This window comes from Piliocolobus tephrosceles, unplaced genomic scaffold (genome assembly GCF_002776525.5).
Source record: "Piliocolobus tephrosceles isolate RC106 unplaced genomic scaffold, ASM277652v3 unscaffolded_74, whole genome shotgun sequence".
NCBI lineage: Eukaryota > Metazoa > Chordata > Mammalia > Primates > Cercopithecidae > Piliocolobus > Piliocolobus tephrosceles.
In genome coordinates, this window is record NW_022334718.1 from 516,821 (window position 1) to 537,290 (window position 20,470).

The 20,470-nt window shown below is 54.4% G+C and overlaps 1 protein-coding gene and 1 pseudogene across 5 annotated transcripts; one reads left to right on the forward strand and one right to left on the reverse strand.

Annotated features, from left to right (window-relative positions):
• Window positions 1-1,640: 1,640 nt before the first annotated feature.
• LOC113219505 (argininosuccinate lyase-like) lies at window positions 1,641-18,891 on the reverse strand. Of its 5 annotated transcripts, XM_026446716.1 has the most exons (17): window positions 18,771-18,891; window positions 18,533-18,587; window positions 12,577-12,771; window positions 12,127-12,210; window positions 11,634-11,690; window positions 11,394-11,491; window positions 7,935-8,012; window positions 7,776-7,853; window positions 7,230-7,282; window positions 6,827-6,889; window positions 5,703-5,817; window positions 5,449-5,533; window positions 5,290-5,349; window positions 4,928-5,011; window positions 2,526-2,606; window positions 1,932-2,038; window positions 1,683-1,827 (listed from the first exon to the last, which is right to left on the reverse strand). In XM_026446716.1, the coding sequence occupies exons 2-17, from the start codon at window positions 18,542-18,544 to the stop codon at window positions 1,683-1,685; spliced, it is 1,395 nt and encodes a 464-aa protein (XP_026302501.1). In that variant the 5' UTR covers window positions 18,545-18,587; window positions 18,771-18,891. The 5 variants fall into 5 exon arrangements, with proteins under 5 accessions (XP_026302502.1, XP_026302498.1, XP_026302500.1 ...); XM_026446717.1 differs by lacking the exon at window positions 12,577-12,771 and having other exon boundaries at window positions 1,641-1,827; XM_026446713.1 differs by having other exon boundaries at window positions 1,641-1,827; window positions 18,533-18,795.
• LOC111530443 overlaps window positions 18,833-20,470 on the forward strand; it is a 4,547-nt pseudogene continuing 2,909 nt past the window's right edge.

Consider the following 20,470-nt stretch of genomic DNA (forward strand, 5'->3'; position numbering starts at 1 on the left):
TTTTTTTTTTTTTTTTTTGAGACGGAGTCTTGCTCTGTCGCCCAGGCTGGAGTGCAGTGGCCGGATTTCAGCTCACTGCAAGCTCTGCCTCCCGGGTTTACGCCATTCTCCCGCCTCAGCCTCCCAAGTAGCTGGGTCTACAGGCGCCCACCACCACGCCCAGCTAGTTTTTTGTATTTTTTTAGTACAGACGGGGTTTCACCGTGTTAGCCAGGATGGTCTCGATCTCCTGACCTTGTGATCCACCCGTCTCAGCCTCCCAAAGTGCTGGGATTATAGGCTTGAGCCACCGCACCCAGCCTTTTTTTGCATTTTTAGTAGAGATGGGGTTTCACCATGTTGGCCAGGCTGGTCTCAAACTCCTGGCTCCCGCCTTGGCCTCCCAAGTGCTGGGATTACAGGTGTGAGCCACTGCACCCAGCCTTGGTTCTTTAACAAAATCTGTCATTGCTCCCAAAGTCACATAGGAGGGGTTATTCATTCTTCCTTGAGTTTAGCTTGTTTATCTTTGTTGTTAATAAAACGCAAGTTTCAGACATTTTTCACTTCTTTTTTTCTTTTAGGGACAGGGTCTTGCTCTGTTTCACCAGGCTGGAGTACAGTGGTGCCATCGCAGCCCACTGCAGCCTCCCACTGCTGGGCTCAAGCGATCCTCCTGCCTCAGCCTTCCAAGTAGCTGGGACTACAGGCACACACCACCACAACCGGCTAGTTTTTGTTGTTGTTGTTTAGACAGAGTCTCGCTCTGTGGCCCAGGCTGGAGTGCAATTAATGCAATCTCAGTTCACTGCAACCTCTGCCTCCCGGGTTCAAGCAGTTCTGCTGCCTCAGCCTCCTGAGTAGCTGGGATTACGGGCATGCGCCACCACACCCGGCTAATTTTTGTATTTTTATTAGAGATGGGGTTCCCCCATGTTGGCCAGGTTGTTCTTGAACTCCTGGCCTCAAGTGATCTACCAGCCTCAGCCTCCTACAAGTGCTGGGATTAGGTGTGAGCCACTGCGCCCGGTTTGGCTAGTTGTTTCGTTTTTTGTTTTTGTTTTTTTAATGTGGTAGCTGGAGTCTTGATATGTTGCCCAGGCCTCCCAAAGTGCTAGGATTACAGGCGTGAGCCATCACTCCTGGCCTAGGAGGTCACTGTGATACCCTGTTTGAAGGGGATGGGGCCTGGACAGAGCAGAGGCTATGATGGGAGCCCCCTCTTCCCTTTCATCTATGACTCTCATTGCCCTTGCCCAGTTTTCTCTGCTTCCATTTATTTTTTATTTTTTATTTTTAGAGACAAGGTCTCATTCTGTTGTCCAGGCTGGAATGCAGTGGCATGATCGTAGCTCACTGCAGCCTCCACTCCTGGACACAAGTATCCTCTCACCTCAGCCTTACAAGTAGCTGGGACTATATGCACAGGCTACCACGCCAGGCTATTTGTTTCATTATTGGGTAGAGACACGGGTCTCCCTGTGTTGCCCAGGCTGGTGTCAAACTCCTGGCCTCAAGCATCCTTGCACCTTGCCCTTCCAAAGTGCTGGGATTACAGGCCACCCCACCTTGCCTCTCTAGTCCCTGACCGTCCCCACTGGTCAGCCCCAGAAAGCCCAGCAACGAGGGAGCCAGGCTGGGGCAGGAAACACGCAGCAGCCTCCTCTCGCACCCACTTTATTAGGGGGCAGGTGCAGGAGGACCTAGGCCTGCTGTGCCTGCAGTAGCGCCCGCACCTGGCAGATCTGCCAGTCAACACTGGAGCGTGCAGTGCCACCCAAGGCACCATACTGCTCCACGCTGTGCCCGTAGTCCCACACGCAGCTCACGTCACCCGAGAACAGGGGGCTGGGGAGAGAGGAAGAGGTGGGCCAGGGAGCTGGGCCACCCTGGGCTCCAGGCACCCAGGCTCACTTCCTAGGAGGCAGCATGGGGAAGGGGATGGGCCGCACCTGATGGTCTGCAGCTCCTGCAGTGACAGCTGGTTGAGGGCGACCCCCTTGGTCTCGGCCATGAACACGGCTTTCCCGGAGGCCTCGTGGGCCTGGCGGAATGGCATCTGGGTGCCAGGGAGGAAGATGGTGCTGAGGCAGCTTCCTCCATGCCCTGATCTGCCTCCACTGCCTGAGCCCCTTCCTTTTTTTTTTTTTTTTTTTCCTGACACAAAGTCTTGCTCTGTTGCCCAGGCTGGAGTGCAGAGGCATGATCTCACCTCACTGCAACCTCCACCTCCCAGGTTCAAGCGATTCTCCTGCCTCAGCCTCCCGAGTAGCTGGGATTACAGGAGTGTGCCACCACACTGGGCTAATTGTTGTATTTTTACAACAATTGTTGCATTTTACAACAAAGGAGACAGGGTTTCACCATGTTGACCAGGCTGGTCTTGAACCCCTGGCCTCAAGTGACCCACCTGCCTTGGCCTCCCAAAGTGCTGGCATTACAGGGGTGAGCCACCAGGCTGGGCCACCTGCGCCCCTTCCTGAGCTTCCCCACCCTCTGGGGGGCACCCCATCTCCTCACCCTCCCCTTGGCTGCTACACACTTACCCCTTTGCGGACCAGGTAATAGGCAAGGTCAGTGGCCAGCATGTCGGGGCTGAGAGCCTGTCCCATGTTCTCTCGGTGAATCTGGGGGCACAGGTGGGCGAGTGGTGAGCCCTGGGGACCCTGGGGTCTGAAGCTGCCAGGTCCAGGACCTGCCCCTCTGCCAGGATGTCCCTGCCTTGGACAGATACTCTCCTACCCACTCGGCTCTGTCTCACTCTCAACTTGAACCATCTTCTCATAATTATCTATAATATTTACGTATGCTATTAACGCTTACTGGTCTGTATGTTTTACTGGCCGTTATGTTTTCAAAGCGTTCTTATCTTTAGCATGCATCAGATGTTCCTGGAGAATTTGTTTTCTGTTTTAGGAGACAGTGTCTTGCTCTGTTGCCCAGGCTGGAGTGCAGTGGCCATGATAGCTCACTGCAGCCTGGACTCAAGGGATCTTCCAGCCTTGGCCTCCCAAATAGCTGGGACTACAGCCATGCATGCCACCATGCCAAGCTAATTTGTTGTTGTTGTTTTGGGCTTTTTTGAGACAGGGTCTTGTTCTGTCGCTCAAGTTGGAGTGCAATGGCACAATCCTGGCTCTCTGCATCCTTGACTTCCTGGGCTCAAGGGATCCTCCCACATCAGTCTCCTGAGTGGCTGGGACCACAGGTACACGCCATCACGACTGGCTACTTTAATTTTTTTAATTTTAGAGACAGGGTCTCGCTATGTTGCTCAGGCTGGTTTTGAACTCCTGGGCTCACGTGCTTCTCCTGCCTCAGCCTCTCAAAGTGCTGGGATTACAGGCACGAGCCACCAGGCCTAGCCACTGGAGAATTTACTAAGAAAAAAGTACAAATTGCTGGGGACCACCCCCAGAGTCTCTGATTCAGCCATCTGGAGTGGGGCCTCACATTGTATTTCTCAGGAGTTCTGAGGTGATGCTGGTGCTGCTAGTTGGGGGACTAGCTTCCAAAATCATTTATTTATTTATTTATTATTATTATTTTTTGAGATGGAGTCTTGCTGTCACACAGGCTGGAGTGCAGTGGCACGATCTCTGCTCACTACAATCTCCATCACTCGGATTCAAGCAATTCTCCTGTCTCAGCCTCCTGAGTAGCTGGAATTATAGGCGTGTACCACCACACCCAGCTAATTTTTATATTTTTAGTAAAGACGGGGTTTTGCTATGTTGGCCAGGCTGGTCTTGAACTCCTGACCTCAAGTGATCTGCCCACCTTAGTCTCACAAATTGATGGGATTACAGGCATGAGGCTCTGCGCCCAGCCAAGAAAGACCGATTTCAAGACACATCCTGAACTATCTAGGAATGAAATGATGTGGTGATGGGAATTTGCTTCAAAATAAGGGGGTAAAGGAGTGGGGGAGAGCTGTAGGTAAAGACTGCTGGAGCCAGGATGTCTGTGAGTTGATTATTATTGAAGCTGGGTGTCGGTACATAGGGTTCATTATGCATTCTCTAGCTGTTATATACATAAATTTCCCATAATAATTGGTTTTAAAAGAAATCAGCCAGGAAAGTGGCTCATGCCTATAATCCCAGCACTTTGGGAGACCAAGGTGGGAAGATTGCTTGGGGCCGGGAGTTTGAGACCAACCGGAGAAACATGGGGAGACCCTGTCTCTACAAAAAATAAAAAAATTAGCCAGGCATGGTGGCGCATGTTTATAGTCCCGGTTACTCTGGAGACTGAGGTGGGAGGATCACTTGAGCCCAGGAGTTTGAGACTACAGTGAGCTACGACTGCACCACTGCACTCCAGCCTGGGTGACAGAGAGCGACCCTGTCTCTAAACAAAGGTTTTTTTAGATATTTAATTTAATTTAATTGACATATTTGTAGACGGAGTTTTACTCTGTAGTCCAGGCTGGAGTGCAGTGGCATGATCTTGGCTCACTACAACTTCCATCTCATGGGTTCAAGTGATTCTCCTGCCTCAGCCTCCCGAGTAGCTGGGATTACCGATGTGAGCCATCATGTCTGGCTCATTTTTGCATTTTTAGTAGAGAACATGGTTATGCCATGTTGGCCAGGCTGGTCTCAAACCCCCGACCTCAAGTGCTCCATCTGCCTCGGTCTCCCAAAGTGTGAGATTCCAGGCATGAGCCACTGCACCGGGCCTTTTGTATAGATTTTCTTTTTTTAAAAAGAGTTCTGGTCTGGCCAGTTGACAGACCCAAGGCCCCCTGAGTCTCATCTACTTCCACTGTAAGGCAGCAGTTTCTGTCCTTTCCCTGTTCCCCAGGAGCAGGAGCGAGCACACCTCTCCTTCCCTGCCCCAGGTCCTCCAGCCCTACCTCGCCTCCTCCCAAGGCCACCCTCCTTGCATGCCCACCCCAGTGCCTGGGACCTAGGGGAGGAGAGGCAGGTGGGTGATGTCTTGCCTGCAGCGTAGAGATGACGCCAGTGGCCACCTGGAGCACGGCACTCATAGTGTCTGACACTTCAAACACAGCTTCCTTGTCTTCCTGGGAGGCACATGGCAGGAGGTGAGGGCCTAGCAGCCCCCTTGCACCCAGGGTCCCCACAGCCCCACCCCCGCAACTGAGGCATCCCCACTGCCTTCCATGGGAAGAACACTTAGTACCCCAACAAAGGAAGGGCAGAGAGTGCAAGGGCAGCCATGGATGAGGCTGTGTGCACAGGATGGGAGGATGTATGGCAATCCCCGGGTGAGGCCCTGCCTGGGTGTGCCAGAGCCCTGAGAACTGGCACGTAGTAGGCAGGCCTCCCCCTGGCCTCGCACCTGTAAGTCTTTGTTGTAGGTGCTGGGAAGTCCCTTGAGGGTCATCAGGAGCCCGGCACACTGCGGGAAGAGGGAGGCACAGGGGCTGGACCCGGGATCCTGCCCCGTGGCCACCCACCATCAGCCCAGAGGCTCCGCCCTTCCCCCTGCCTTGCTCACCCGCCCAAACACACGCCCAGCCTTGCTCCGGATCAGCTCCAAACTGTCGGGGTTTTTCTTCTGGGGCATCAGGCTGCTTCCCGTGCTGGGGACAGAGGTGCTGGCGCTGAAAGGGCTGGATCCTTGGCTGGTCCAGTAGCTCACAGGCCAGGTCTGGCGGAGGGGTGGGGCGGGGAGGAAGGAAGCCACACCCGCAGGGGGCGGGGAATACAGAGGCCGGCAGGGGCAGATGGAGGTGGCAGTTCAGGGCTTACCTGTAGGCATCCGAGAGCTGCACGAAGCTGAATTCCTTGGTGCAGTAGAGGATGAGGTCCTCGGCCATCCTGCTGAGATGGGTCATGCATAGCGAAGCCCAGAACAGGAACTCAGCTGAGAGGGGAGAAAAGGTTCCCAGTCACCAGGCCTCTCCCATCCCCACCCAGCCTGACCATACAGGGGTCGGGAGGAGGTTAGGCGGTGGGGGGACCCAGCTAAATTTTCATTTTTCGTAAAGATGGGGTCGTGTTATGTCGCCCAGGCTGGTCTGAAACTCGTGGGCTCAAGCAATCCTCCTGCCTTGGCCTCCCAAAGTGCTGGGATTACAAACGTGAGCCACTGCACCTAGCCTGTTTTTTGTTATTGTTGTTTTAAATAAACCAGCTTTACCGAGTTATCACCCACATACAATTTATCCATTTATTTATTTATTTTTTTGAGATGGAGTCTCGCTCCCATCGTGCAGGCTGTAGTGCAGTAGCGCAATCTCGGCTCACTGCAACCTCTACCTCCCAGGTTCAAGCGAATCTCCTTCCTCAGCCTCCTGAGTAGCTGGGATTACAGGCATGCACCACCATGCCCAGCTAATTTTTGTGCTTTTAGTAGAGACGGGGTTTCCCCATGTTGGCCAGGCTGGTCTTGAACTCCTGACCTCAGGTGATCCACCTGCCTCGGCCTCCCAAAGTGCTAGGATGACAGGCGTGAGCCACCATGCCTGACCTATTTATTTTTATGTTATTTTTTGAGTTGGAGTTTCGCTCTTGTTGCCCAGGCTGGAGTGCACTGGCGCGATCTCAGCTCACTGCAGCCTCCACCTCCCAGGTTCAAGCAATTCTCTGGCCTCAGCCTCCCAAGCAGCTGGGATTACAGGCACCTGCCACCACATGCCAAGCTAAATTTCGTATTCTTAGTAGAGATGGGGTTTCACCATGTTGGCCAGTGCTGGGATTACAGGCGTGAACCACTGTGCCCCACCCAATTTACCCATTTAAGCTTTACACTTCAGTGTACAACCATCACCACAACCAGACTGTCCGTAGAGGGGTGGGAAGAGACTGGAGAGAAGCTGGGCTGAGGGACTAAAGTGAGGCACAGGGCAGGGGACTGGCTCCCCAAGACTTACCCACAAAGTCCCGCTCACTAGTGGCATCCATGCTGTTGAGAGTGATGGCCCCAAAGTTGAGTTCTGGGGGGTGGGAGGAAGCGGGGCTGGGCTGGAGGACAGGAAGTGGCTCCCTCTCCCCGAACTAGGTTGCCCAGCCCCCACCCCTGATCAGGGTGGGGCGGCAGCTGGGGGAGGGATCTTTTGCACAGTCCCAGGAGGGAGGCAGGAGCCCTGAGTCTCTCAGTACCAAGCACCCCTGCCATGAGTGACCCCTAGACTTGATGAACTCAGTGCCCGTAGGCAATGAATGAAGGTTTCACCAGGAGCTACAGGCCCCTGCCCTCTGGTTTCAGGTGTGTCTGCGGGTCCTGGCGGGTGCTGAGGGTGACTCTCCCTGGGGAGGAGGGGCAGGGCGTCTCACCTGCTCGAAGCAGCTCTCGGTCCACACCCAGGGGATTGCCTGCAATGGCCCCACTGCAGGGACAGGGATTCATGGTGACCAGGGCTCCTGGCAGGCAGCCCTGACACATACACACACACGCACGCAAGCACACAGAGAACCAAGTCCTGGTTGCCAGGGCAACCACCTGGAGCTCAGCCTCTTCCCTGGCCCAGTTGCCTTGGGTACGGAATACTTGTCCCTAAGTGTCCACAGAACACTTGTCCCCAAGCACCGAGTCACCCTGGGTGCAGGACACTTGTCTCCTGACACATGTTCCCATATGTCAGGCTAAGGGCAGCAGGCTGGGCTTGCCAGGAGCCTTGCTGGAGGGCTCTGGCCCTGCTCAGACACATTCAATGGCTTGGTCATCCCCACCTTAGCGAGAGCTGGGGCTCCATGCAGGGTCCCCCGCTGAGCAGATAAGGCGGCTTTCTGTCCCACTCTGCCCTTCCCAGCTCTGTCAATCCCTAAGGCTATGCAGCAGCCACCCCCACCAGGCCCTCGGGGCACTGGAGCCTCACCCACCTCCCCAGGGGCAGGACATTGATCCGCTTCCGCACCTCCAGCAGCCGCTCAGAGTCTCGGGTCAGCGCCACGGCGTGGCTGTGGGAAGCCAGGAGCAGGAGGGTCAGGGCAGCCAGGGTCCTCCCCTCTAGCACGGCCCCTGCACCTCACCTGGCTCACCTCAGAATCCAGTGGCTCCAGCGGATGGGCTGGGCCCTCTGCAGATGGGTGTACCCCGGGAAGAGGACATCACGTTCCCTGTGGGAGAGGAGGAGCAGGAGGTCGGGTGGAGGCTCGTGCAAGGCCTGCCTGTGACACTGGGACCCTGTCACCCCTGGAAAAAGTGTCGCCCTGCAGCACTCCACCTGAATGAGGTATCTGGTGATCTCCCAGGGACAAGTCGGTCTTAAGGGAAAAAGGCCGGAAGTGGGGCCGTGTGAACCAAGGACTGGGCCTCAGCTGTGGGGCCTCCTGGGGTGAGGCTTTGCCAGAAACACCTAAAGTCCAGCCTCTGTAACTCAGCATCTCTGAGCGGGGGCCAGACCAGGGGAGGAGGCCCATGTTGGGTATGACTTGACTGTGAGAGGTTTCGTTTGAGGACCCTAGAAATAGCTGAGGCTCGTTCAAGGGCTGCTCTGAGCAGGTAAGATGCCCTGTACCACATTCAAGTAGGCAGGGCAGAGGCAGAGGTGCTGTGAGTGATGGTCCTGTTTTCTTGTTGTTTTGTTTTGTTTTTGTTTTTAGAGACAGGGTCTCATTCTGTTGCCCAGGCTGGAGTGCAGTGGCACAATCATAGCTCACTGCTGCCTCTATCTCCTGGGCTCAAGTGATCCTCCTGCCTCAGCCTCCTGAGTAGCTGGGACTAAAGGGACATGCCACCATGCCCGGCCAATTTTTAATTTTTTGTAAAGATGGGGTCTTGTGGCCAGGCACGGTGGTGCATGCCTGTAATCCCAGCGCTTTGGGAGGCCAAGGTGGGTGGATCACGAGGTCAGGAGATCGAGACCATCCTAGGTAACACAGTGAAACCCTGTCTCTACCAAAACCACAAAAAATTAGCCGGGTGTGGTGGCGGGCTCCTGTCGTCCCAGCTACTCGGGAGGCTGAGGCAGGAGAATGGCGTGAACCCGGGAGGCAGAGCTTGCAGTGAGCTGAGATTTCACCACTGCACTCCAGCCTGGGCGACAGAGTGAGACTCCATCTCACTCTGTGAGATGGGGTCTTGCCATGTTGCCTAGGGTGGTCTGAAATTCCTGGGTTCAGGCAATCCTCCTGCCTTGGCCTCCCAAAGGGCTGGGATTACAAATGTGAGCCACCATACCTGGCCTGTTTGTTGTTGTTGTTATTGTTGTTTTTGAGAAAGAGTTTTGCTTTTGTTGCCCAGGCTGGAATGCAGTGGTATGATCTCAGCTCACTGCAACCTCTGCCTCCCAGGTTCAAGAGATTCTCCTGCCTCCCAAGTAGCTGGGATTACAGGTGCCTACCATCACACCCGGCTAATTTTGTGTATTTTTATAGTAGAGATGGGGTTTCACCATGTTGGCGAAGGCTAGTCTCGAACTCCTGACCTCAGGTGATCCACCCGCCTCAGCCTCCCAAAGTGCTGGGATTACAAGCGTGAGCCACTGCACCTGGCCTGTTGTTTTGGATAAACCAGCTTTACTGAGATATCATTCACAAACAATTTACTCATTTAAAATTTACACTTTACTGTACAACCATCACCATAACCAATTTTATAACATTTTCATCACCGCATAAATAAATTCTGTACTCAAGGCCAGGCACGGTGGCTCAAGCCTTTAATCCCAGCACTTTGGGAGGCCAAGAGGGAAGGATCACTTAAGGCTGGGAGTTTGAGACCAGCCTGAGCCACATAGAGAGATCCCGTTTCTACAAAATATTTAAAACATTCGTGGCTGGGCATGGTGGCTCATGCCTGTAATCCCAGCACTTTGGGAGTCCGAGGTGGGTGGATCACGAGCTCAGGAGATTAAGACCATCCTGGCTAACACGGTGAAAGCCCATCTCTACTAAAAATACAAAAAATTAGCCGGGCGTGGTGGCAGGCACCTGTACTCCCAGTTACTCGGGAAGCTGAGGCAGGAGAATGTCGTGAACCTGGGAGGCAGAGATTACAGTGAGTAGAGATTGTGCCACTGCACTCCAGCCTGGGCGACAGGGCGAGACTCCATCTCACAGGCGGTGCACACCTGTAGTTCTAGCTACTCAGAAAGCTGAGGTAGGAGGATCATTTGATTCCAGGAGTTTGAGGCTGCAGTGAGCTATTATCGAGCCACTGTACTCCAGCCTAGGTGACAGAGCAGGATCTCATTTCTAAAGACAATTTAAAAAGTTAAAAATTTAAAAATTAAGCTGAGTGCAGTGGTTTATGGCTGTACTCCTAGCACTTTGGCAGGCCCAGGTGGGCGGATCACCTGAGCTCAGGAGTTCGAGACCAGCCTGGCCAACATGGCAAAACCCATCTCTACTGAAAAAAATACAAAAATTAGCTGGACATGGTGGTGCACACCTGTAATCTCAGCTACTTGGGAGTCTGAGGCACTACAATCGCTTGAACCCAGAAGGCAGAGTTTGCAGTTAGCTAAGATCGCGCCACTATACCCCAGACTAGGCGGCAGAGCAAAACCCTGTCTCAAAAAAAAAAAAAAAAAATTAAAGAAACTTTGAACTCAGTAGCAGATACTCCCTGTTCCTCCTAGCAGCCCTGCCCTACCTGCTGAGTGACAATTCTTGTGCCCTTATTTCCCCCCAAGTCTGCAAAACAAGCATCACAGGGAGTTGAGGAAGAGGAGGGGTCTCTGACAACACATGGAGACTCCTCAGCAGCTCTTCGTCCAGGTCTGTAAGGAACAAATCCAGTCCCAAAGACACCAGGTCTCAGAAGCCAAAGCCTGAAATGAGGCCAGCAGGAGGCAGCCTTTGGCTCTGTCTTGTGCCAGATGGGCTGGTTGGGGACACGAAGCTTGGGATGGGGGCTCTGGGGGACAGGCAGGGTGGGGAGTGACTCTGGCTGCTCCAGGCACAGCCAAGCTAGCTGTGCTTGGCTTAGTTTCCTGCCCTCAACTCTGCAAATGGTGAGTTTCCTTTTTTTTTTCTTTTTTTTCTTGGAGACGGAGTCTCGCTCTGTAGCCCAGGCTGGAGTGCAATGGCACGATCTCGGTTCATTGCAACCTCCGCTTCCCGGGTTCAAGCAGTTCTCCTGCCTCAGCCTCCCGAGTAGCTGGGATTATAGGCGCCCGCCACCACGCTTGGCTAATTTTTGTATTTTTAGTAGAGACAGTTTCACCATGTTGGCCAGGCTGGTCTCAAACTCCTGACCTCAGGTGATTCACCCACCTTGGCCTTCCAAAGTGCTGAGATTATAGGCATGAGCCACCGCACCCGGCCCCACGACGGGTGAGTCTTTCCTGCCTGCTGAGCTAGACTGGCATGGGAGCATTGGGACCTGCAGGAAATGGCCCACTCCTAGCTACTCTGCCTCGATCCTGGAGTTCTGGGATGTTCCTGTCCCCCAGGGCCTGGCACCCCCACCCTGTTCACCCCTGCTCCCTAGGTCTCCTGTTCAGGCTGCCATCACACCTCTGTCTGCCCCCTGGGTGTCCCTGTAGGACTCACGCCTCTGCCCTATCCACCATGGTCCTGATGAGCTCCCAGAGGAGGCCTGAGAGCGTGGAGCAGGTCTGCCGCATCCATAGCCTGAGGTCCGTGACCACCTGTGCGAGGAGGAGCTGGTGCTCAGGGAGGTTGACGTGTTGCTTCCCTGAGAAGCCAGGATCGTTGCAGAGCTCTAACTGCCCCCTGGGCTCCCCAAGTTTGGGACAACATGGAGCAGTGGGGTGGAGGGGCTAGAAGCACCTGGTCATTCCGGCTCCGTCCCGTGTGCAGCTTCCCTGCCGTTTCACCAATGAGCTCCTGGAGGTGAAGGGAGACCCAAGGTCATGGTCTGTATCCCCCAAGGAGTCAATCCAGGCAGGGCAGGGTTCCTCATCAGCCCCGCTAACCTACCTCCGTACTCCAGGGCTCCAGGTCCTGCCCAAATCTCTCACCATTTCTGCTGAGGCCTATTGTTCTTTTTTTTTTTTTTTTTTTTTTAATGTTTGTAGTTGTGGGACCTCGTTATGTTGTCCAGGCTGGTCTGGAACTCCTGGCCTCAAGCGATCCTCCCACCTCAGCCTCCCAAAGTGTTAGGATTATAGGCATGAGCCAGGGTGCCTGGCCCATGTCCTAAGGTCTCACCTGCTGTCTGCCAATGGCGAAGTAAACAGAATGATGGTGCTAATGCTCAAAATGGCCCTGGGCAAGGTGGAGAGGGGAGGCCAGGACAGCGGTGGGACTCCAGGGGTCATACCTTCAGGCGGCGCTCATTGGCTGTGTGGATGTCCTCATCGTTGGGGCTGAGTTTGAAGGTGCCCTGGGCCCACTCCTCAGCCACCTATAGCGGGTAGCAGCAATGCCAGGGGTCAGGTGAGCAGGCATCAGCAGCTAAGAGAGCCCCAGCCCTGGTCCCACCCTATCCGTGATGACTGACTGTCCTCATCCAGGATCTGAGTCCTGGAAGCGCACCCTGGGAGGGGGCATCTCAGGCCCACCTTTACCCATGAGCCATGTGGGTCACAGGGATCATTAAAAGATGGAGAGAGGTGGACATCAAGGCACACAGTTAAACAGCACTTGAGTATATAATTAGTTCAATGTGAAACCACAGATGAGCAACACTGCACTATTTGCTTAGGGATTTGGTGGGAGCCTGGGGCCACAGGGAAGGGGCCTTGGGTGGGGCTTTAGCCACGGCGAGTACCTTGTCTAGGCCATGGAGTATCTGGTCCATCTCGGCCTTGGTGAGGAGCCCTGCCTTCTCCAGGCCCCTGCTGTAGGCTTTGCTGCCTTGAACATCCACCTCCCAAAGGTGCCGGTCGTAGGCAATGGACGCGTTGAACTTCTCCATGATGGGGTCCACTGCACCCACAAACCGGCCACCCCAAAGCTTCCCACTCTGGCCAGGAGAGCAAGAACAATTACTGTCTCCTCCACCCTCCAGAACAGCGCTTCTTGCAGTCTTCGGGAAACTTACCAAGTCTGATGGTAGCAGGGACATCAGATCATTCTAACTGGGCAGACAAGGAGGCTGAGACCTTCCCAGAGTCACCATGGGACTGAGCATGGGAGTGAGCATGGGAACGTGGCTGAACACCAAAAGTTTGGGTTCTTTTTTTTTTTTTTGAGACAGATTCTCACTCTGTCAGCAGCCAGGCTGGAGTGCAATGGCACCATCTCGGCTCACTGCAACCTCTGCCTCCCAGGTTCAAAAGATTCTCCTGCCTCAGACTCCCAAGTAGCTGGCATTATAGGCACGTGCCACCACAGCCCGGTAATTTTTGTATCATTAGTAGAGATGGGGTTTCACCATGTTGGCTAGGCTGGTCTTGAACTCCTGACCTCAGGTGATCCTCCCGCCTTGGCCTCTGAAAGTGCTAGAATTACAGGCATGAGCCACTGCGTGTGGCCTTAAAGTTGGGGTTCTTTCCCACCACATGGCCCCACTCCAACGAGATGGTGGCAGGGCCTGAGGCATCCCTGGGACCACAGCAGAGCTTCTGGAACCTTTCCTACCACTGACCAAGGTGCCAGGTGCCATCCTAATTGTTGACACAACCCTCTGGGGTAGGCACCAACACAATTCCACTATGAAGAGGGGGAAACTGAGGCACAGAGGGGCATGCAGCCTGCCCTCACCTGGGGTGGGAGAGCCAGGGCTGCAGCCCAGCAGTCTGAAGTCAGAACCCATGCTCTTCACCCCTGTTCCACCAGTCAGAACCCAGCTCTTCACCCCTGTTCCACCAGGGCTTCTGGACTTGGCTCTGGTGTCCTGAACCTTTGCTGTAGGGATAGGCAAAGAGGCCTTGAGGGTCTCCACCAAGCTTAAATGCTCTGCTACTCTCCCTCACAGCTTGGAGCTGGACTAAGATCCCAATTCCTACCACTCCCTTGGCTCTGAAAAGCACCCTGATACCCCCCATTGTCACTGGCCTTCTAGGAGGTCACTGGGTGACCCCTTACTCCCTAGGAGCCAAGGGCAGAGGAATGGTATGTAGGCATCTACGTTTTGTTCTTTTTTTTGAGATACAGTCTCACTCTGTCACCTAGGCTGGAGTGCAGTGGCATGATCTCGGCTCACAGCAACCTCCGCCTCCCGAGTTCAAGCCAATTTTCCTGCCTCAACCTCCCGACTAGCTGGAATTACAGACGTGTGCCACCACACCCGGCTGAGTTTTGTATTTTTAGTAGAGACAGGGTTTCACCATGTTGGTCAGACTGGTCTCGAACTCCTGATCTCAGGTGATCCCCTGACCTCAGCCTCCTAAAGTGCTTGGGATTACAGGCATGAGCCACCGTACCCAGCCCGTTTTGTTTGTTTAAAAACATTTTTTAAAATTCTTTTTCTTTTTTTTGAGATGGAGTCTTGCTGTGTCACCCAGGCTGGAGTGCAGTGGCAGGATCTCGGCTCACTACAAGCCCCACCTCCCAGGTTCACGCCATTCTCCTGCCTCAGCCTCCTAAGTAGCTGGGACTACAGGCGCCCACCACCATGCCTGGCTAATTTTTTTTTTTTTTTTTTTAAGCAGAGACCAGGTTTCACTGTGTTAGCCAGAATGGTCTTGATCTCCTGACCTCGTGATCTGCCTGCCTCGGCCTCCCAAAGTGCTGGGATTACACGTGTGAGCCACCGCACCCAGCCTTTAAATTCTTTTTTAGACACAGGGTCTCACTCTGTTACCCAGCTTGGAGTGCACTGGCACCATCATAGCTCACTGCAGCCTCAAACTCCTGGGCTCAACCAGTCCTCTTGCCTCAGCTTCCCCAGTAGTTGGGACTACAAGCATGCGCCACCACATCCAGACAGTTTTCAAAAATTTTGTAGGGCCGGGCCAGGCAGCGAGACTCCGTTACAGAAAAAAAAAAAAAATTGTAGGGCCAGGAGTGGTGGCTCACGCCTGTAATCCTAGCACTTTGGGAGGCTGAGGTGGGTGGATCACGAGGTTAGGAGATAGAGACCACCCTGGCTAACATGGTGAAACCCAGTCTCTACTAAAAATACAAAAATGAGCTGGGCGTGGTGGTGCTCACCTGTAGTCCCAGCCACTTAGGAGGCTAAGGCAGGAGAATCACTTGAACCCAAGAGGCGGAGTTTGCAGTGAGCCAAGATTGCGCCACTGCACTCCAGCCTGGGTGCACTCCAGCCTGGGTGACAGAGCAAGACTCTGTCTCAAAATAAATAAATAAATAAAAATAAAAAAAATTGGTAGAGACAGGGTCTCACTATGTTGCCTAGGCTGGTCTTGAACTCCTGGTCTCAAGCCATCCTCCAGCCTCAGCTTCCCAAAGTGCTGGGATTACAGACATGAGCCAAGGCGCCGGCCACATCTATGTTTTGAAAGAGGGCAGAGACCAGGGCATGGGACAGATCGGGGAGGGGGTACAGAATACCTGGGGCACAGCCCTAGTGCCCTGGACTGGGAGGAGGGTGGGGTGGAGGTGGGCATGTCACTTCACTGACGTCCTTTTTGTGGAAGGGAGTCTACAATGGCAATGAGAACATATATCCTCCTCTATCCCCCTGCAATACCCCAGACTTCTATTAACCACCTGGCCTGGCACCTATTATTAAACCTCAGGGTTGGGAGGCTCAGGCAGGTGGATCACTTGAGGTCAGGAGTTCAAGATCAGCCTGGCCAACATGGTGAAACCCCGTTTATACTAAAAATACAAAAATTAGCCAGGCTCGGTGGCGGGCAGCTGTAGTCCCAGACACTTGGGAGTCTGAAGCAGGAGAATCGCTTGAACCCTGGAGGTAGAGGTTGTGGTGAGCAGAGATGGCGCCATTGCACTCCAGCTTGAGCGACAGAGCAAGACTCCTTCTTAAAAATAATAATAAGGGCCAGGCGCGGTGGCTCATGCCTGTAATCCCAGCACTTTGGGAGGCCAAAACAGGCAGATCACGAGGTCAGGCGATCGAGACCATCCTGGCTAACACGGTGAAACCCCGTTTTTACTAAAAATACAAAAATTAGCTGGGCGCGGTGGGGGGCGTCTGTAGTCCCAGCTACTCGGGAGGCTGAGGCAGGAGAATGGCGTGAACACGGGAGGCGGAGCTTGCAGTGAGCGGAGATTGCGCCACTGCACTCCAACCTGGGCGACAGAGCGAGACTCCGTCTCAAAAACAAAAAGATAATAAGATAAAGATAATAATAGTACCTATCTGATAGCCTTGTTGTGAGCATTTAATCAGATAGTATTTGCAAATTGCATATATAACATGGTGCCTGGTGCTCAAGAAGGACTTGAGAAATGCCAGCTGTTACTAAGGGAGGGCTGGCAGGGGACAGGACATGCTTCAGCTCCACTCCTGGTTCCTGGGTGCACCACAGAAACCTCTACAGTGCTCTGGCCCTGAGCTGTGAGCTGACCCCTCCATGCCCAACAGCCCCGGCTGCCAAAGGACTCTGCCCTGCAGAGGCAGCCTCCACCCCCCACCCTGTCTTTTGAGCTGGTCCTGCCCCTTACCCCACAGCTGCCCCACCAAGCCCAGATCTCCAGCAAAGCACCACGTGGGGCCCTGGTCCTGATTACTGGAGCCAGCCAGTCAGAATTGGGGCCAGCCTGCCCTTCAGCCGGGAGCCTGGCACCGCCTCCCCCAGCGGGCTCCTAGGCCACCCTGCCTAGGTTGTTAGTAATAAAAACAACTACTTAATAAGCGGAGCGGCAGCCAAACCAATTAGTGCCAACCTACAGGAAGGTCTGGGGCAAGCTGAGGTCACCTGGAGCACTGGGCTTGTGGGAAGCCAGACCACTGTGCTCCAGACCAAACTCCTATCCTTACAGGCAGGCATAATAGGACCCTACGGGGAGATCAGAGTGAGGTGCCTCCCCTTGGGCACTGAGGAGAGAGGAAGCCCAATGTGGTAGCAGAAGGTGCTACTGCAAGCCAGGACACATCTGGGCCAGAATGGTCTCTTCAGGGCCAGAGGATGGGGCACTGAGTTGGGCTGGGTTGAACGAGCAACAGTCAAGTTCGAATGTACATGGGAAACATCAGTTTTGGTTTTGGAATTTGTGGGTTTTTTTCCTTTTTTGAGGTAAAGTCTTGCTTTGTCACCCGGGCTGGAGTGCAGTGGTGCAATCTCGGCTCACTGCAACCTCCGCCTCCCGAGTTCAAGCGATTCTCCTGCCTCACCCTCCCGAATAGCTGGGACTACAGGCACCCACCACCACACCTGGCTAATTTTTGCATTTTTAGTAGAGATGGGGTTTCACCATGTTGGCCAGGCTGGTCTCAAACTCTTGACCTCAGATGATCCACCCACCTCGGCCTCCCAAAGTGCTGGGATTTCAGGTGTGAACCACCATGCCTGGCAGGGTTTTCTATTTTTATTTTTTGAAACTGGATCTCATTCTGTTGCCTAGGTTGGAGTGCAGGGTGAGATCATGCTCACTGCAGTCTCAAACTTCTGGGTTCAAGCAATCCTCCTGCCTCCGCCTCCTGTGAGACTACAGGTGTACGCCACCACACCTGGGTAATTTTCAATGTTTTTTTGTAGAGACAGGATCTCACTATGTTGCCCAGGCTGGTCTGGAATTCCTGGGCTTCAGCAATCCTCCCGCCTCGGCTTCCCAAAGTAGAAATATCAGTACTGTTGTGGTTAGCCACCATTTATTGAGCACCTACTGTTGCTCAGCCCTGTGCTAGGGATTTGACATGTGTTATTATGGCCTTTTATGAGGTGGGCAATATTACCCCTATTTCACAAATGAGGAAAGAGGTTTGGAGGGCCCAAATGACTGGTACAGAAACCAAGTCTGTTTGGCTCCGAAGTCCAGGTCCTGCTCCCCTGCCCCCTGCCCATGACCCAGAAGCTTGCAGGGCACTGAGAAAGAGGAAGTGAATTGCTAGCTAATGAAGGCCAGGAGGGCCTGGAACCCAGACCTCCTGCTTCCCGGGATTCCCTTCATCAAGCATCAGGTGAACAGCCCCTTTCCCCTGAAGGGTCCAAAGCAATGGTCTCATAATCTAGTGCCTTACAGAAGAAGGCCAACAGCTATTATTACCCCCAGTGCCAGATAAATCAACTGTGCCCCAAAGGAAGGAAACCTCTGCCCAGGACTCCGGCATCTCAGTGGTCAGGAAGAGAAGCCAGAAGCCACTGACCCTAAGGAGCAGGGTCCAGTGAGACAGGAAGGAAACCAGGTACTGGGGTTGCTGGAGTCAGGAGGCGAGGTCCCCTTTTTCCTGGTTCTTTCCACATGCCACAGTCAAGGACAAGAACACTTAGGGGCTAAGCCTTATTCTATAAACAGGGACAATTGCTCTAGCAGGAGAAGGGGTGTGGTGTGGGGTGGGACCTGACAGGAGGACACGGGGAAGAAGGAATGAAGAGGTGGAAGGCTGAAGGCTTGGGAGCACTTTTCCTGGCCAGGCAGGCATCATTGTGAGGTGAGGGCAGAGCCACTCTACCCCTAGTAGTGTGGGTTGGTGGGTTTGCCAAAAGGGCTGCCTGGGGACACAGGTGAGTCCCAGTAAAGGTGACTGCTGAGCTCCAGAAGATGCGCCCGGGAGGGTTGGGGGTGCCGGCTTCCTGGGTAATTTTCAAAATTACTTCCTGGAGGGCGATTCCCAGCAGGGTGGCCCGAGGCAGGTCTGGCGCCCCCACCCTCTCGTTTGGAGGCTGGGAGGACCGGCGTCCCGAGGTCCCACTCACCTCCGAGGCCATGTTGGGCAGTTCCTTGTCGTCCGGAAGCTTCGGTCCACCGGGTCTGGAAGACAAGACAGGACTGACGACCTCCTTGGCCAGCAGGGTCCCCCCGGGCCAGGCTGGCTCCAAGTTCTGGGCACTGCGCTTGGCCGAGCGCAGCCCTTGGGAACACGGACGTGAGCGTGCGCCACCGTTCTCGGCGTCCTCCACGCCCGTCCCGCCCATCCGGCCGCCGCGCACTCACCTCCGCCTGGTCGCACGGACACTGTCGCGCCCGCCACTGGCCAGGGCTTTTCTGGCTATGGGATGGCGTCAGCAGCTGCCGGCCCTGTCCCCACCCCTGGCGGCGGCCGCGTCAACAGGAGGCAGCCCGGTGGGTTGGGCGTTGCCTCCGTCCTCCAATCCTGGCTGTGGGCGGGGACACCTCCGGCTGAGCTAGGAGCTGAGCTGCACCGCTGCGGGGAAGCGGGCGGGGAAAGGGTTGGGGGGACCCCGACGTGAAAGGGGGCTGGGCTGGGGTTGAGGAGGGTAGTGCCCTGGCTTTCGCGCTGCGGTCAGCAGACACGCAGGGGACTGGAGACTCGGGCCAGGGGTAAAGGCTATGACATCAGGCCCGGGCCTGGCGGGTTCACAAGATAAATAAGGTGAAATGGCATGTTCGCCCATTCATTCATTCATTCAACAAACACGTACCAAGCACTTCCATGTGCCAAGTACAGAGTTAGAAAGGCATCGAGGAAAGAGGAAGGAATATCAGAAATAAAGCCCGTGGCAGGCGCGGTGGCTCACAGCTGTAATCCCAGCACTTTGGGAGGCAGAGGGAGGATCGCCTGAGGCTAAGAGTTGGAGATCAGCCTGGGCAATGTAACAAGATCCCGCCTCTACAAAAAATTAATTTAAAAAAGAAAATAGCCGGGCGTGGTGGTGCACGCCTGCAGTCCTAGCTACTGAGGAGGCTGAAGTGGGAGGCGCAGTGGAGCCCAGGAGTTCGAGGCTGCAGTGAGATATTGTGCCACTGCACTCCAGCTTGATTCCTCTAAAAAAGAAAAGAATTGCGGCCGGAGGCCAGGCGCGGTGGCTCACGTCTGTAATCTCAACACTTTGGGGGGCCGAGGCAGGTGGATCATGAGGTCACGAGTTTGAGACCAGTCTGGCCAAGATGGTGAAACCCCATCTCTACTAAAAATACAAAAATTAGCCGGGCACGGTGGTGGGTGCCTGTAATCCCACCGAGTCGGGAGGCTGAGGCAGGAGAATCGCTTGAACCTGGGAGGTGGAGATTGCAGTGAACTGAGATCGTGCCATTGCACTCCAGCCTGGATGACAGAGCAAGATTCTGTCTCAAAAAAGAAAGAGAGAAAGGAAAAAAAGAGAAAAGGCCGGGCACCGTGGCTCACGCCTTTAATTCCAGCACTTTGAGAGGCTGAGGCAGGCGCATCACCTGAGATCAGGAATTCGAGACCAGCCTGGCTAACAAGATGAAACCCTGTCTCTATTAGCCGGGTGTGGTGGTGGGCGCCTGTAGTCCCAGCCACTCAGGCAGGAGAATCCCTTGAACTAGGGAGGTGGAGGTTGCAGTGAGCTGAGATTGTGCCACTGCACTCCAGCCTGGGCAACAGAGTGAGAAAAAAAAAAAAAAAAAAAAGGTTGGTGGGGGGGCTCGGCGCGGTGGCTCACGCTTGTAATCCCAGCACTTTGGGAGGCCAAGGCGGGTGGATCACGAGGTCAGGAGATCGAGACCATCCTGGCTAACACGGTGAAACCCTGCCTCCACTAAAAATACAAAAAATTAGCCGGGCGTGGTGGCGGGTGCCTGTAGTCCCAGCTACTCCGGAAGCTGAGGCAGGAGAATGGCGTGAACCCAGGAGGCGGAGCTTGCAGTGAGCCGGATTGTGCTACTGCACTCCAGCCTAGGCGACAGAGCGAAACTCCGTCTCAAAAAAA

Coding starts and splice junctions, on each gene's coding strand:
- LOC113219505 (XM_026446713.1), bottom strand. CDS start 18,751: ATGGGCGGGACGGGCGTGGAGGACGCCGAGAACGGTGGCGCACGCTCA. Junction 6,890..7,229: donor CCGAGAGCTGCTTCGAGCAG/GTGAGACGCCCT, acceptor CCCACCCCCCAG/AACTCAACTTTGGGGCCATC. Junction 2,039..2,525: donor ATTACCTGGTCCGCAAAGGG/GTAAGTGTGTAG, acceptor CCTGGCACCCAG/ATGCCATTCCGCCAGGCCCA.